General features: G+C 44.8%; 2 protein-coding genes across 3 annotated transcripts; both read left to right on the top strand.

The window, feature by feature from the left end:
* Positions 1-868: 868 nt before the first annotated feature.
* Positions 869-2,420, top strand: LOC134879867 (zona pellucida sperm-binding protein 3-like). 2 transcript variants are annotated; one of them, XM_063906418.1, is made up of 2 exons: positions 869-1,314; positions 2,193-2,420. In XM_063906418.1, exons 1-2 carry the CDS (start codon positions 982-984, stop codon positions 2,313-2,315), a joined length of 456 nt encoding a protein of 151 aa, XP_063762488.1. In that variant the 5' UTR covers positions 869-981; the 3' UTR covers positions 2,316-2,420. The 2 variants fall into 2 exon arrangements, with proteins under 2 accessions (XP_063762488.1, XP_063762487.1); XM_063906417.1 differs by having other exon boundaries at positions 877-1,458.
* A 13,106-nt stretch (positions 2,421-15,526) lies between these two features.
* LOC134880503 (zinc finger BED domain-containing protein 4-like) lies at positions 15,527-17,327 on the top strand (the record flags this gene model as incomplete). Its single annotated transcript, XM_063907456.1, is given in 2 exon segments — positions 15,527-16,692; positions 16,694-17,327. Coding segments are annotated over 2 exon segments (1,800 nt in total), but the record flags the coding sequence as incomplete, so codon positions are not given.
* Positions 17,328-17,641: the final 314 nt, after the last annotated feature.

Here is a 17,641-nt window from a genome sequence, read left to right as displayed (position 1 = left end):
CTTGAGACGGTGCGTTCCTTCAGGCCTCCGACGTGGTGTCACCAAAGACAGACAGAGAACAAGAGAGCAACCTGTGAGCACAGACACAGCAGCAGGATGAACAATGTCCCATAAAGCAACACACAGCAATGCACATCTTTATAATGAAGCTAACGTTGTTAATAAAACTTCACTCATACAACTGACACATTGTGACACCATGAGGGTTTACTGGAGTAAAATATATTTGTGTACAACCTAAACGTTCTCCACATTCCCTGCATTCTATTTCAAATTGCTGAAGTAAATAGACTTGTATGTTGCTTATGAGCGTAAAGGAATACAACTATAAGTGCTTCTTCCTGCCGTTTATATCACAATAAACTTGAAGATAAATGATGGAATTATTTTAAAACATTTCAAACATTACTCTTATCTTTGATTAATTCAGCATTGGAGAAAGTTAGAGAATAAACGTGAGAATTAATTATGTTCAATTAAACAAAAATCTGTAAGTGGTAACTATAGCTTTCAGGCAAATGAAATTACAATATTTTGTGTAGAGTAGAAGTACAAAGTAGTGTATGATAAAAGTAAATTCAGTACAGAAAATGTCACTAGGAAAACATTACTTTAAAACATGCTTGGGTATTTTCACTGCTTGATTCATACATTTTGAATCAAAATATAAAGTTTAGTATTATCTTATTTTTTTTTGTTTACCTTTTATTTTATTTTTCACCAAGTAATAATCCTGCCTCAGATAAACCTTAAAGGCTACAATACTGCCACTGTGCAAAGTGTATTCATTCTTTATTTTATGTCTCCTTACCTCTGTTAATTGGCACTTCCTGTTTCCAATTAGTGCGGGTGGTGCAGCTGTGAGATCCACACGGGTGCAAAGAGATACAGCTAATTAGCCGAGGCCAGAGTCCCTCCCTTTGTCTGCTCCAGGGTTCATGCTTAAGAAAGCTGCATAGGAAAGTCTGTGTTTGCAACAAAATGGGTTCCTGGCCGCTTGTGGTGTTTGGCTTTGTTCTTGCCTGTGTCAGGCTTAGTGACGCTAGATTCCTGAGTATGAGCGGGCCGACCTACTTGACAGTTGAGGTGGAAATGGAGCCAGAAACAGAGGGAGAGCACCCCAGGGAGTCTGTTCAACATGCTGACAGCCTGCAGGCAGAGCAGATCCAGCCAGCAGAGCAAACACTCTCCTGGAGGTTTCCTAAGGATCCAGTGGATTCAGTGAAAAAAAACCCTGTAAATTTCTCTTCGAGGCAGCCGGTGACCACCAACCGTGTTGCAGTGAGGTGTGGGGAGAGCAGGATCCAGGTGGAGGTGAGCCAGCACCTGCTGGGCCAGGGAAGGCTGATAAAGCCGGAGGAGATCACCCTCGGTGGTTGTTCAGCTACTGAGATCGACAACTTGTCTCATGTGCTCGTCTTTGAAAGTGAGCTGCACGGCTGTGGCAGCACATTAGTGGTATGAAGTGTTTTTATTTATAAACTCTGTTGATTAGAGCCACTTTAACCAACTGCAGTTTTAAACTATTAATATTTTCATTATCCAGTGTTTTATATTCTGAAATGAACCAGTCTGCATTGTAAAAACCTTACTGTTAATACTTGGGGTACATTTTCATATACACTTTTATTTCAACGGGACATATCGTGCTTATTTTCAGCTTCACACTTATTGGATTTATTTCCGGAACAGGTTTGAGAGCTCGGAGTGGTGCAGTAATCATCAGATTTTTCCATTGGACATAGTCACAGTATTTACTGACGTATTTTATGTCGTGGAACAAAACGTGACCATTTTCTAACGTCTTTCTGATTGGCTTGCAACAAAATGATGGTTCACCATTTGCAAAGTCAGCAGTGGGCAAATATGTTCTATTCTAATAAGCTTGCATGTGAAGCCAAATCTGAACGGCTTGTTAAATCCCATGTTTTGTTTTGTTTTAAACCTAGGCAACCAACAACATCTTACTTAGTAGTTTAGCTCAGTTTTGGGTAGGTTCGAACAACGGCTACCCCTAAGTATGTGCTCAAGTACTGAAAAAGGGATTGCATAATGAGTCCCCTTTTTTAAGGTATAATTTGATGGTGATACTTTGGAATATATATATACAAAAACTTTATTTGAATATCTTTTCCAACCCTTTATTACACTTTCAGTCATTAAATGCAACCGTTGTTCCCTTTCTTCTCTAGATGAGAGAGCATGACTTCATTTATGCTTTTGCACTGGTCTACGAGCCCAAAGTGTTTGGCAGAAGTCCCATCGTGAGGAGCCAGAGCGCTGTCATTGGAGTGGAGTGCCACTACCCGAGATAAACTGAAAGCTCGACCAACCTGCAGAAACCCTCTTGAGTTTACTTTGGGAAAAAAAAAAGTTGTATGATTTAATAGCAAAGCACAATAAACGTTTTAATGTCTAAACATGCTGTTTCTTGCCTGACTTTAGGCCATAAACTAAAGGAGAAAGAAACACACGACTGAATTTCGTAATGTGTTCAAACATGTGTGTACAGCACTAGACTATGTTGCACAATATCAGGCCACATGGCTTGTCAGCTAGGTGCAGATTTAAAAAAAAAAAAAAAAAAGTCCTACAGGGCTCTTAAAAGATATTGCATGGGTCACAAATATGTTTATTAGTATAGGTGAGATTGTCAGTCTGAATTTGTATATGCTTTAATGGTTAAACTAACCCCTGGTTTACACGGATTAGTATAGCTGATGGTTGCACAAAATTGAAGACAGGGCAAAATTCAGCAACTATTGGTAGAAATTTCAAGTCTCTCTACCTGCATCCACAGGCTGTCAATCAAGATAGGCCACTCCCCCACCCAAGTCTATATAACTCCGCCCCTTGAGGCCTGTCACTCCTTTCTTTCCCTCCAAAGATGCAGGCAGAACAAAGGAAACAAATGTCAGTTTGTTTCCTTTGAACATGAAATCATATTTTCATGTAATCAATTCGTATCAATATAGTTTATATTCCTGTTGAATGGTAGTGATTGAAAAGCCTAAGGAGGCTGGTAAACATTGCGAAGAGGGAATTTTATTTCTAAATAATATTCGTAAACTTATCCATGTTATAGCCTCAGAAAAGGTAAACATCAAAGTATATATTTATTAACTACATTATGACATTAAACTTACGCTTTTATAAACAAAACAAAGATTATCAACCGGTTGTTGATCCTGCGACCCTGCAGTTGATAAGCAGCCGCTTTCCAGCTGACCCAAAGCCTACATGTTGAAATACTCTGAAAACTCTGTAAATTCCAGTTAATATACTTTGTTGATTCTCTGCCAATCAACACGTTCCATCCATCCATCCATCCATCCATCCATCCATCTTCTCCTGCTTTTCCGTCAGGGTCGCGAAGGTAACAGCTCCAGCAGAGAGCCCCAAACTTCTCGTGCCCTGGCCACATCAACCAGCTCTGACTGGGGGATTCCAAGACGCTCCCAGGCCAGCAAAGAGATATAATCCCTCCACCTGGTCCTAGGTCTACCCCTTGCTCTCTTCCCAGCTGGATGTGCCTGGAACACCTCCCTAGGGAGGCGCCCAGGTGGCATCCTCACTAGGTGCCCGAACCACCTCAACTGGCTCCTTTCAACGCGAAGGAGCAGCGGTTCTACTCAGAGTCCCTCCCGGATGACTGAACTTCTGACCTTATCCCTAAGGGAGATGCCAGCCACCCTGCGGAGAAATCCCATTTCGGCCGCTTGTATCCGCGATCTCGTTCTTTTGGTTATGACCCATCCTTCATGACCATAGGTGAGGGTAGGAACGAAGATGGCCCGGTAGACAGAGAGCTTTGCCTTCTGGCTCAGCTCCCTTTTCGTCACAACGGTGCGGTAAAGCGACTGCAGTACCGCTCCCGCTGCTCCGATTCTCCGGCCCATCTCACGCTCCATTGTTCCCTCACTCGAGAACAACACCCCGAGATACTTGAACTCCTTCACTTGGGGTAAGGCTTCATTCCCTACCTGGAGTGGACAGTCCATCGGTTTCCTGCTGAGAACCATGGCCTCAGATTTGGAGGTGCTGATCTCATCCCAGCCGCTTCACACTCGGCCGCAAACCGATCCAGTGAGTGCTGAAGGTCACAGACCAATGAAGCCATTAGGACCACATCATCTGCAAAAAGCAGTGGTGCAATCCTTAGCCCACCGAACTGCAGACCCCCTCCCCCACGACTACACCTAGAAATCCTTTCCATGAATATCACAAACAGGATTGGTGACGAAGCGCAGCCCTGGCGGAGGCCAACCCTCACCGGAAATCGGTCTGACGTGCTGCCGAGGACCCGGACACAGCTCTCGCTTTGAGAGTACAGAGATTGGATGGTCCCTGAGTAGAGACCCCCTCACCCCATACTCCCGCAGCACCTCCCACAGTATCTCCCTGGGAACCCGGTCATATGCTTTCTCCAAATCCACAAAGCACATGTAGACCGGATGAGCGTACCCCCAGGCCCCCTCCAGGATCCTTGCGAGAGTGAAAAACTGGTCCGTCGTTCCACGACCAGGACGAAAACCGCATTGTTCCTCTTCAATCTGAGGTTCGACAATCGATCGGACCCTCCTTTCCAGCACCTTAGAGTAAACTTTCCCGGGATGGCTGAGTAATGTGATGCCTCTGTAATTGGCACACACCCTCTGATCCCCCTTTTTTAAAAAGAGGAACCACCACCCCGGTCTGCCACTCCTTCGGTACTGTTTCCGACTTCCACGCAATGTTGATGAGACGTGTCAACCATGACAGTCCTTCAACACCCAGAGCCTTCAGCATTTCTGGGCGGATCTCATCCACCCCCGGAGCTTTGCCACTGTGGAGCTGTTTAACTACCTCAGTGACTTCCCCCCGTGAGATTGGAGTTGATCCCCCTTCATACTCCAGCTCTGCCTCTAACATAGAGTGCGGAGTTATCGGATTCAGGAGTTCCTCAAAGTGTTCCTTCCACCGCCCTAACACACTATCAGTTGAGGTCAACAGCGTCCCATCCTTACTGTACACAGCTTGGATGGTTCCCTGCTTCCCCCTCCTGAGGTGTCGGACGGTTTTCCAGAACAACTTTGGTGCCGACCGAAAGTCCTTTTCCATGGCTTCTCCGAACTTCTCCCACACCCGCTGCTTTGCCTCGGCCATGGCTGAGGCTGCTGCCCTTCGGGCCCGTCGATACCTTGCAACTGCGTCAGGAGTACCCAGGGATAACATATCCTGGAAGGCCTCCTTCTTCAGTCGGACGGCTTCCCTGACCACCGGTGTCCACCAGGAGGTTCGAGGGTTACTGCCCCTTGAGGCACCTAAGACCTTGACACCACAGCTCCCCGCCGCAGCTTCAGCAATGGAGGCTTTGAACACCGCCCACTCTGGTTCAATGTCCCCAGCCTCCACAGGGATGCCTGAAAAGCTCCGCCGGAGGTGTGAGTTGAAGGCCTCCTGGACTTGGGACTCCTCCAGACGTTCCAAGTTCACCCGCACTACACGTTTGGGCTTACCAGGTCTGTCCAGAAGCTTCCCCCGCCACTCGACCCAACTCACCACCAGATGGTGATCAGTTGACAACTCCGCCCCTCTCTTCACCCGAGTGTCCAAAACATACGGCCTCAGGTCCGATGATACGATAACAAAATCGATCATGGACCTTCTGCCTAGGGTGCTCTGGTACCACGTACACTTATGAGCATCCTTATGTTCAAACATGGTGTTTGTTATGGCCAATCCATGACTAGCACAGAAGTCCAGTAGCAAACCACCACTCCGGTTCAGATCGGGGGCGTTCCTCCCAATCACGCCCCTCCAAGTGTCTCCATCATTGCCCACGTGTGTGTTGAAGTCTCCAGCAAGACTAAGGAGTCCCCTTCAGGAGCCCCATACAGGACTTCTTTCAGGGTCTCCAAGAAGGCTGAATACTCTGAACTGCTGTTTGGTGCATAAGCACACACAACAGTCAGAGTTTCCCCCCCATAACCTGCAGGCGTAGGGAGGTGACCCTCTCGTCCACTGGGGTAAACTCCAACAAAGCGGCACTCAACCGGGGGCTTGTGAGTATCCCCACACCCGCTCGGAGCCTCACACCTTGGGCAACTCCGGAGAAGAATAGAGTCCAACCCCTATCAAGAAGTAAGGTTCCAGAGCCGACGCTGTGCGTAGAGGTGAGCCCCACCAGATCCAACTGGTAACGCTCCACCTCCCGCACAAGCTCCGGCTCCTTCCCCCCCAGAGAGATGACATTCCACTTCCCCAAAGCCAGCTTCTTTCGCCTGGGTCTGGTCCGTCGAGACCCTCTGCTTTCACTGCCACCCTTCTGGCAGCGCACCCAACCCCATCGTTGTTTCCCGTAGGTGGTGGGCCCGCGGGACGGAGAAGCGGAGGTGTTGCCCACGTTGCTTTTTCGGGCTGAGCCCGGCCGGGCTCCGTGGCAAGCCCGGCCACCACACGCTCGCTGACGAGTCCTCCATCTGGGCCTTGCTCCAGAAGGGGACCCCGGGCTTGCTCCGGGCCGGGTATCCTCGCTTTCCAGTTTGTTTGTCATGAGATCTTTTGAACCAATCTTAGTCTGGCCCCTTAGCTGAGACCAATTTGCCATGGGAGACTGTTAGCAGGAGTACTGCCAACACACAGCAGGAGTCCAATAGTGCAACACTAGAAAGGTAGACGAGACGAATTCTTCCTTAAGCCTTTAGGGCATATTTATTATACAGCAAACAAAGGAACTGCTCTTCCAGCCTTCATCATATTGGGAGCGGGCCAAGAGAAAAATCACGCGCAGAACATTCATATATATAGGGGGTGTGACGTCACCAATCATATTCATCCCATACAAAATCGACAGCACCCCCTTATGGTGTGGAGCAGGTAAGTAGTCCAGAATACATCTCAGTCAATCATACACACATATGTCAACACTCCCACTTATGAGTGACTTGTATCCTGTACAGCTTTTAGCAATCAGAATAAACTCAGAAATAAATCAAAACATTTTACAGTACATACAGTACTTAACATATTTACAGCTCATCAGACGCTTACACCAAACATGGCCCCTGAAAATTTCATCAGTTTAGTCAACCTTTTGTTCACATGGTGTCTCGCGTGTTCTGCACTCCTGCATATCAAAACGGTTGAGAATCTTGTCAACATACCTCTGTTGTGACATTGTTACACAATCATCAGTCTGACTGAAGTCTATGCCTAGAAAATGCTTCAACCTGCCTAGGTCCTAGGTGCCTAGAAAGCATTGCCTTCACTTGCTCTAGACTTCTCATGTTATTCGCTGCGATGATGAGATCATCCACCCAAATGACTATAATCACCTTCCCTGCCTGCTTAGACTCTTTTGAGTATACACAATGATCCGCTGGGTTCTGTGTGAAGTTGTCATTTATCAAGCATTTGTGTAGCATCTCATTCCAGTTACGCCCCGATTGCTTCAGACCATAAATAGACTTCTCTAATTTACACACTAGGTTTCCTCCCACTTTTTCGTAACCTTCAGGTTGATCCATGTAAATGTCTCGGTCTATGGATGCATGTAGATACGCCGTCCTTACGTCCATTTGTTGTAGTACCAAGTTTTCTTGGGCTGCCTTTTGCATGACTACACGCACACTGGTCATATTGGCCGTGGGGGAGAATGTCTCACCATAATCTATCCCCGCTCTCTGGCTATATCCCTTCGCCACAAATCTGGCCTTGTACTGCTCATGTCCATCACTATCCTCCTTAATAGAGTATACCCACCTACCTCCCACTGTCTTTCTGCCCTCTGGCAATTTGGTCAGGGTAAAGGTCTGGTTTTCCTCGAGTGACTGCATCTCGTCGTCCATTGCCCACTTCCATTTACCTGCCTGTGGTGATGCCATAGCCTGTTTAAAGGTCAGTGGCACACCACACACTGCTCGATAGCAATAGTCAATACTGGTGAGCGTACTATCATCATCACCACTATCTTCCTGAGTAGCGTAATCACAAAGATAACTCGGGGGCTTACGCTCTCTAGTGGGGTATCTCCCACTGCTTGGGGCCTGTGGCGTCACCCTGTGGTGCTCCTCACCATCATCTCCTGGGGATTGTGGACTGTCTGTCTGTACGTCTGTGCTCGTAGCACTGGGCTGTGATGTGTCTGTCTTCTCACTATTTTCAATGGGGTCAAATCCTAAGTCCTGAGTCTGAGTCTCACTGTCACATGTGGTCTTTGTGATAAATTTGACCAATCTGTGCTTCTGCACTTTTCCCTTGGTGGGGTGGTAAACTAGAAAAGCGGGGCTGCCTTTGTCGTACCCTACGAAGAGCCCCTTCTTACACCTCGGATCTAGTTTACCCTTGTCTTGTTGGTGCGCGTAACACTCTGACCCAAATTTGTGCATCTTAGCTAGATCACATTTCTTCCCTGTCAATGCTGTGTACGGTGTTGTACCAATGTGCTTGTTAAAGCATCGGTTTCTGGTGTAGGCTGCTTCCTGAACAGCATAATGCCATAGGGTCTTAGGTAATGTGCTGTCAATAAGCTTACACCTAGCCATCTCGATGAGAGTGCGCCCCTCCCTCTCAGCTATCCCGTTCTGGTGTGGGGAGTAAGGACAGGACGTCTCATGTCTTATTCTGTTCTTACTTAGTAGTGACTTAAACTCTCTGCTAGTAAACTCGGTCCCGTTGTCTGACCGGATACACTTCACAATGCCATAAGGCGCTACGTCAGCCAGAAACTTTTCAGTAGCCTGTACGGCATCATTCTTCGCTTTCAGAAAGTAAGTAAAAACTACTCCTGTGCACACATCTGTAAAAGATTGCATATACCTGTAACCATCAATTGAACCATTTGTCACTGGACCAGCTAGATCAGTGTTTACCAACTCAAGTGGTGTTTGCACCTTGTCAGTTGCATTTCTGTTTCTCGTCTGAGTAAACTTCCCCTCTATGCACACATGACATTCTTTGTCAGGCTTACGCTTTGCACCTTTAATGTGCATGCCTACGGTTACATCCTGCAGTTTCAGTATGTCATCATAGTTACAATGCCCCATAATTTCGTGCCAGGTTTGGATATCATGGCTAACATTGCACACATCATCTTCATCTAGGGATGCAAATTATCGATTAATTCATTAATCATTAGTTGATTGACCTTATCGATCGATTAACGATTAACTGATATAAACGGCTTTTTTCCTGAGAATGTAAATTTCTCAGTGTATCAATAGTGTCTTTAACATTAAAAGCTAAATATTGCTTATTTACTGAATAAAAATGCATGCTATATTGCACAATTGATGTTTTATTGTACCAGTTAGGATAATGTGCAGATAATGGCATTTATGTAGTTTAACAAAATACATTAAGCACAGAAAATTAAAATACATAACAAAATAATTGTGCACTGGCTCACCTGTCGCATGTGAAACATTAAGCAAAATAAAATTAATTTTAAATAGAAATCTAAACAATATGGGTAGGCCTAGCCTACACAATATTAAGCCTACACATTATAATCTGGTTAACTACATATGTAAAACTTGAAACATTAGCAGCATTTATAATCCCCTTTGGTCTGAGAAAGGTAACAGTAAGATAACTAGCCCTGGAAACTTCAAATATATTCTGAACACAACTTAAATCATCCCTGAGGAAGGTGACAGTAACATTAGAGGGCGACCCTTAGAACAGTCAAATGAAGATATAGGCTACCTCTCCTGAAACAAAAACATTCCTGTCTCAATGTGTTTTGAATAGGCTCCTGACCTAGACCCCTCTATTTTTGTTCAAGAAAATAAGCATATTAACGTGGTCAGGAGTAAGTCGTGTGCGCAGCCTGTTTACAGTCAGGCCAGCTGCTGAGAATACACGTTCTGATGGGACAGACGTGCCCGGTATGCACAGATATCGTCGTGCCACATTTGCCAGCCTCGGAAATCTTCCTTCATTGACTTTCCACCATTCTGTGGGACTGGAATCAAGGAGTGGTGAGGCATCCTTCAGAAACATGTCCACTTCCTCTTTAATGTCATCGTTGTTGCTGGTGGTATAGTTTTCACCCAGTAGAAGAGTCATAGCAGAAGTGTGTCTCTGAAGTGTAGCTCCCTGGACTGGCACATCATCTCCAGTGGTGGCTTCATTTGTTGATGTGGAGTCCACATGTTCTTCCATAGCCAGTTCAAGCAGTTTGGTATTAGCTGAGATCCTGCTTGCTGGGCTTAGAAATCCCAGGTGCTTATGCCGTGGGTCCAGCATCGTTGCTATCATTGGTGTTGTTGATGTGAGGTCTTCAGTCTCAACCTGTTAAAATTAAATAAAGGAGAAAGCTAGCATTAGAGTTTTATTTAATAAGGTTTGACATGACAAGGGTACAACTGCATAAAAACGCAGTTTACACTGTGACAATGTGTTGGTGATAAGTGATTCACCCCATAATCTGTTATATAGCTCAAATGTGATCGAAGAGTTTAATTAATTAATGGCCATAGCTTACCTTCATCCGTTCCCCCAACGAAGTGCGCACTTTAGATTTGAATTCCGCCACTCTGTTGCTGTCTCCATTTGCCATCTTGAGATGCGTGTTAATCAGACTAAATGTGATGGGGTACGTGTTGGATATGGATACCTCCGCCTCTGCTGACATTACAGTAGTAGCACATTGGAGAGCCTCTAGTGCTGGCGCTATGTCCTCCATAAGCTGCCAGAAGTCGTCTCTCAACTCCAGCGTCCTCGCATCTGAAAGCTTGGTCTCTGAGCGGTCTGATAGCACAGCACACACGGCCCATCGCTGTTCTACGAGTCTGCCAAACATCGCATGTACAGAGTTCCACCTGGTCTTACAGGACTGAATGAGCCGATGAGCTGGTAGCTGCATTTGTCTTTGTTTTGCTTCTAGCGCTTTCGTTGCTGGTGTGCTGTGATTGAAGTGCTTGACCAGCCTGCCAGCAGCTCCAATTACTCGGTTGACACCAGCAGCAGCGAATCCGTCATTGACGGCCAGATTTAAAGTATGAGCAAAGCAACACACTGACTTCCAACTGACTCGTGCGGGGTTGTTTGCTGAAACAATGTTCCGAGCGTTGTCGTGCACACAGGCTACTACACGGCCGGTGAGTCCCCATGACTCCACAGCCTGGTTCAGTTTGGCAGCTAAATTATCAGCTGTATGTCTCTCGGATAAGCTCTCCGTAAGAAGGACTGCCGACTTTACCTGCCAGTCGTTTTCAATATAGTGGCAAGTAATCGTGATGTAGCTTTCTGTAGTCAGTGCTGTCCAACAATCCGTCGTCAGAGCCACATTAGCCGCGGACAAACATGTTTTTAGCTTAGCCTTCTTAATTTCGTAGCGTGCCTCCAAGTTGGAAGTCACAGTCGCTCGCGAAGGGATGTTATATCCTGGCTCCATGAATTGTATCAGCTCCCGAAATCCCTCGGCCTCGGTGGTGCTAATTGGCATTATATCTCTTTCAATCATCCCGCAAATTCTCTGAGTAATGCCGTCTGCTTTTCTTTGGTCGCATACTCGCCTTCCCAGCACAGCAGCAATTGTAGGTTGTGAAGGCGACGGAATGGCTAACGTTACATGCAAGTTGTTCAGGTGGTATCTTAACGAACTTGTAGAGCTGTTGTATTTAAATGTAGCACCGCAAAGTTTGCATTGTGCGTCTTTTTCATCGTTAATTAATCTAAAATGCTCCCACACTCCACTCCGTTTTGACCGCCTCATCATTGTTTGTTTTAGTTTTTTTGCCGCCTCAAGTTTGTGTCTAGCTCTAGCGGCTCGCGAGAATCTCGGGTCACGTTCAAGAACGTCCTGTGGGAAACGGTCATAGATTACAATGTTCAATTAGTCACAATTAATTTAATTTAATCGAGTAAATTCTTTTCGACAATTAATCGATAGTCGATTAACCGTTAACATCCCTATCTTCATCACACTCTGTTTGCAAGTAATACATTCTGTTACACACTTGAATGTTAAACCTTGCGCCGTTAGACGCCACAAGAACATTGTTACCTTCCTCGAAGAGTACCTTGGCACCATGTGCAGTGGCACATTTCACGGAGAACAGTTCTTGTGGGAATGAAGGGATGTACAGGGCGTTCTTAAGAGTCACTGTACATCTGCGTCCTTCGCTGTCGATGAGACACACCTGCGCGTTCCCTCTGCCTTCCGCCAACCCGAACGTCCGCCTCCCGTCGGCCAGCTCCATGCTGTGGCCCTCTGGTTTGAATGTGCTGTCGAAGGTCTTGAACCGGCTTCTGTCGTTCAGCATGTGGGATGTCGCGCCTGTGTCGACGACCAACCCTTTTCCCTCGATCTGGCGCTGCTGCGCTGGCTTGCAGGTGTCCTCGGTCTCTGCCCGTAATGTGACGTCGTCTACCGCGGGTCCCCGCGCGCCGATCCGTCCTCCACCACTCGCTGCACGACCGCCGCTGCTGCCATCTTCAGCGCGAGCGCACCTACAGCTTTGTGCACGCTCTTTCTTCCTGCAGGCTTTGTCGCTGTGGCTTGTGCTTTTGCAGGAACCGCACCAAACTTTCCTCGTGCATTCATCTTTTCGATGTCCCTTTTCTCCGCACCGCCAACACGCCATGTCTGTCGAAGATCCGCCACTCCTTTTCTTCAGTGCTGCGCGGGCTTTCAGCACCCTTTCTCCCGCCATCTCGGCTACTGGCTCTGCATCCTCCGACGCCTCGAAGTTTCGCAGCTTAGCCTTGAACTCCGCCAGTTTCATCTCCGCTGAACCATGGGTTACCATCAGCGTAAACGGCTTGTAATTTTCTGGAAGTCCCCTCATAATCATTGCCATCATCAGTCCCTCACTCGGTGCCTCGCCAGCACCTCTGAGCGCTGTAAAGATCTGCTCTGCCCGGATAATGTACTCAGTTACAGTCTCTGTATCCGCTTTCTTCAGCGAGGTCAATGTAATGTACATGTACATTACATTGACCTCGCTGAAGAAAGGGTCATTCTACAGATTCGGTGCCATTTCAGTAGTGTCTTTGTCCCAAGGTGTAACATTGTTGTTACTTTTCAGAATATTGATCAAACTACACCTAAACTGTAACATTTCAAAGTTTCACATGTTTTTTATATGAAATAGAGAATACATATTTAAACAGATATTTATTTCAACACTTTTGTTTGCTGTTCTTAAGACTATTAAGAATTCCGCATGTCCCATTAACCCACCCTAACAATAGCATGATGCATTTTGAGTATACAATTTTAAATAATAATGGTTTTTTTTTGGGTTAAATTCCATCAAGAAGTCACCTTTTCATTGATCATGCATTTTCTCAAGAAAAGGAATTGAATTTTCAGAGAATTTTAGCTTTTTAACCCGGTCCTTGCGTTTCAACCCCGTAACGCCAACATTCCCCCCCTCCCAATAAAATAATGGTTTGATCCTTTTGACATCATTTATGAGTGAGTGACATCATCAAAGTCTTCAGAACAGGACAGTGGAACAAGAGGTAGGCTTCTCTCTCATTTTCTATGAATATTTTATAGTTTTTATGTACTTATGGCCTTTGTCAATCTCAGGTGTTCAACACTGTTGAGGGGTAAACTCATAGCTTGGAAAGTTTTAAGGAAAAGTGTTATTTATAGCTGTTAAGTATAACAATATCTAAAGACAAATTGAGAAAGCAGGTAGCTGAATTACAGAAATCTCTTAATGAAGAGAGGAGGGCCAAAGAAAAATACAAGAAAAGGCTCCAGCGTTTAGGAAAGAAGACAAAACCTACAGCTGTTCCAAGTGATGTCAGAAGATCTGTACTGCATCACACAGCACTCATTGCTCAAATAAAGGAACATTATAAAAAGGCAAAAACTGAAAGAGAGAGGCAAATGATATCTAGAGTAGTGGCAGGTAACATTATTAAGAGATACAGACTGCAATCATTTACAGAGTCTGCGTTGGGTTTTTCAAAGAAACGCTGGAAGCTCACCGGCAGTGTATCTACATTTCAAAGGAAGGAAATCTCAAACTTTGTGGACATCAAGAAGAGGGTGAGGGATTTCTTCACACGTGATGATATCAGTAGAATGACCACTGGCAAAAAGCAAACTAAAACAAAGGACAAACAGAAGATGCAGAAGAGGTTCCTCCTTGACACGTTAAAAAATCTGCACAGGAAATTTCTTGCAGAGAACACAGAGGAGCTGTCATACTCCATGTTCTGCCGCCTCCGTCCTTTTTGGGTGGTTTACCCTTCCCTTGCTGATCGGGACTAGAGACCGACCGATCGATCGGCAAGCCGATTTTTGCTATTTTTTAATCAATCGGCATCGGCCGATTTTCCGGGCCGATTTTAAGTCAGGCACATCTGCGGGCAGCAACTTGGAACGCACACCGGGACACGAGGTTTCAAGAGTGAGCAAGACGGTCTACAGGTAAGGCATCAATTTTTACATTCCAATGTCCAAAAGTCGCATATTTTCTCTCATGATTAGTTGTAATCTGTGATGTTGCTTCATTTACAGAAAGGAAAAAAGTAAAATATAGTAACGGACAATCTAAGTGAAAATGTAACAAAAAGAGGACACAAATCTAACGTGAACATTTTATAACATTGTCATCCCATGTCCATTCGTTTTCAACTGCATCGGAGTTGAAGAAGAAAGGAAAGTGACAATGTTTTAAACGTTCACTTTGTGCGTCCTCTTTTTGTTAACATTTCACTTAGATTGTCCATTACTTAAGTTTAGATCGTAACATAGCAGTCACCAGCGTTGAGCGCAATTAAGCCCCTTCAACGCTGGTGACTGCTATGTTACGATCTAAACTTAAGTAACGGACAATCTAAGTGAAATGTTAACAAAAAGAGGACGCACAAATAGCAAGTGAACGTTTTAAAACATTGTCATCCCATGTCAATTTGTTTTCGCGATGTATTACATGTTTGATTTGATTGTGAATTTGAAAAGGATCAAACAGATGTTCTCTAGTTCTTATTTCCGGTTTCCTGCGCAGCATGCTGGGAGACGGAGTTTTATATTGTTGAAACGGAAACATATGAAAGTTTAAGGCATGGAAGTTCCACAGTGAAACTGTATAACCTGAACACGTATTTTGCCATTTTGAAGTAACTATCTGAAGTTGTCACATCATGGAAGTCTTCTTGCACTCTGTTAAACATATTAAAATGAATAATTAATAGACTAACAGACTGCAAGAAGTCATACATTTGTTAATTCTTGTTGTTATGAATCGATGAGTAGGCCCCTACAGTCATTTTTATATAATAGCCTACATAATATTTCTACTATATACATGAATATATAGTGTATATATATAGAACATATGTTATTTATAATGAATAAAATAAATGTGTTATGGATAATAAAATCTAAATAAAATTATTTTATTTTTCATTAACATATGGTGATATAGTAACATTGAAGGCACTTTTAAATGCTAACCTTGAATGTTTGTTCTGTTTAGGAATTGTTGTCTGATGTCAGAAGGAAAACCATCCCAGTATGGCTGAAAAGAAAAACCCAGTATGGCAGCATTTTACGGACACAGAGCCAGCTACAAGTAAGGTGATCTGCAAGCTCTGTAAGGTACATGTGAGCTTGGGATCTGCAAAGAGCAAACATAAAAACACCACAAACCTCTGGAATCACCTGAGAGTACATCATCTCCAGGCTTACAATGATGCTCAGCAACAAAAAGCTCCAGCAGCTGCAGTGTCTACATCCACTTCCCAACCTCATCAGCCAACCGTAACAGATATGTTTGATGCCCATCGGAAATGGCAAAATTCAGACACCAGATCAAAGAAAATAGACACATTAATAACAGAAATGATTGCCACAGACAATCTGCCATTCGCTTGTGTTTCATGTGTTGGATTCCAGAGGCTGGTGGCTGCAATGGAGCCCAGGTACAAATTAAAATCGGAGAAGCACTACCGCACCGACATGCTTGAGGACATAGTTGGAAAAGTGGAGAGAAAAGTCAAAGCACTAATTTCAGAGGAGGCTGGCCCTTTTTTGTCCTTCACTACAGACTGTTGGTCTGGGGACACTGAGGCTCTCATGAGTCTAACATGCCATTTCATTGACCACAACTGGGACAGGAAGCAAGTCCTCCTAAATGCAAAAACAATGTTAGGCTCCCACACAGGGGAGTATATTGGTGACATGTTCATCAGTCTGCTGGAGCACTGGGACATCAGCCATGACAGGGTTGTACTTGTTCTCCGTGACAGTGGGGCAAACATGGTCAAAGGTCTCAGACTGGCGGAAATACCTGATCTCAGCTGCAGCGCACACACCATACAGCTTGTGGTGAATGATGGCATCAACAGTCAGCGAGTAGTGCTGGACATTAATGCCAAATTAAAGAACATCGCCAAACATTTCAACCACTCTGTTCTTGCAAAGCAGAAGCTTAAAAAAATTCAACAAGAACTTGGCCTACCAGAGCACAGCATCCTCCAGTCTGAACCCACTCGCTGGAACTCCACGCTTCATATGATGCAGAGAATGGTGGAGCAGAAGAGAGCTCTGAACAACTACGCTCGAGAGTATGGAAAAATTGCCACTCTATCCCCTGATCAATGGGACATAGCTTCCAATTTAATTGATACATTGGAGCCTATGGAGGAAGTCACCCTTGAGGTGAGCAAGTCAGAGGCTTCCATCTCCTGCGTCATTCCGAGCATTGCTGTGCTGAAGATGATTCTTCAGACAGGGGCCAAACACAATTGGGATCAAAACTCTGCGAGAGTCAATGCTGCAAAGCTTACAGAGAAGATTCCAAAAGATGGAGGACACACAATGTCTAGTGCTCGCAACACTCCTGGACCCTCGCTATAAGGGCCATGTCTTTTCAGAGGGCACACTTGATAAAGCAAAAAGGTGGATAAAGGAGGAGCATGCTGTTGTGTCTGAACAGCTGAAGATGGCCACAAGTGCAGAAGAAGGACTACACTCGAAACAGAGAAGGGTGGAAGTTGAGGAAGTACCTGGTCCCTCCAGTGTCATTGACCAAATGTATGCCAACATCTTGGGACCTCATGGATCTCCTACTCAGGAGAGTGATGAAGACCACCTTATATCTGACCAGCTGCAGCACTACCTCCAGGAGCCAGTGATAAATAGGCAGACTGGTAAACCGCTAGAATGGTGGAAGCAAAATGCATCCCGTCTACACCTTCTTGCACCACTAGCAAGAAAATTCCTTTGTCCACCCCCTTCCTCAGTTCCCAGCGAGAGGGTGTTTAGTGAGATTGGGAACATTTATGACAAGAAGAGGAGCAACCTCAAGGGCGAACATGCCGAACAGTTGTGTTTCCTACATGACAACCTCCGTTTCTTGAACTGGCAGTATTGAGAAGCATAAAACATGCCTGTGAAACTTGAAACTTGTTTACATAATTTTTTATGTTGCTAGTATGCCCTTTGTTACTAGTGTGTTTGCAGCACTAATATATTTTTATTTCATATTTATTTTTATGTTGATTATATATTGAACATTTAAGACTCAGAGTTGGTATTTATTTATTTTATATTTAATTCATATGTTGATTTTTTTAATGTTCAATTTTCAATAAATCGTGTGAAGTTTACAAGTGTCGTGCCTCCTCTTACTAGTATGATTTTTAGCATGCCAATTAAGGATAATACGATAGCATATCGGCCCTAAAA

This window comes from Eleginops maclovinus, chromosome 18, assembly GCF_036324505.1.
Source record: "Eleginops maclovinus isolate JMC-PN-2008 ecotype Puerto Natales chromosome 18, JC_Emac_rtc_rv5, whole genome shotgun sequence".
Taxonomy (NCBI): Eukaryota; Metazoa; Chordata; class Actinopteri; order Perciformes; family Eleginopidae; genus Eleginops; species Eleginops maclovinus.
Note: the sequence above shows the minus strand (reverse complement) of the source record. Positions and strands in the feature narration are given on the sequence as shown.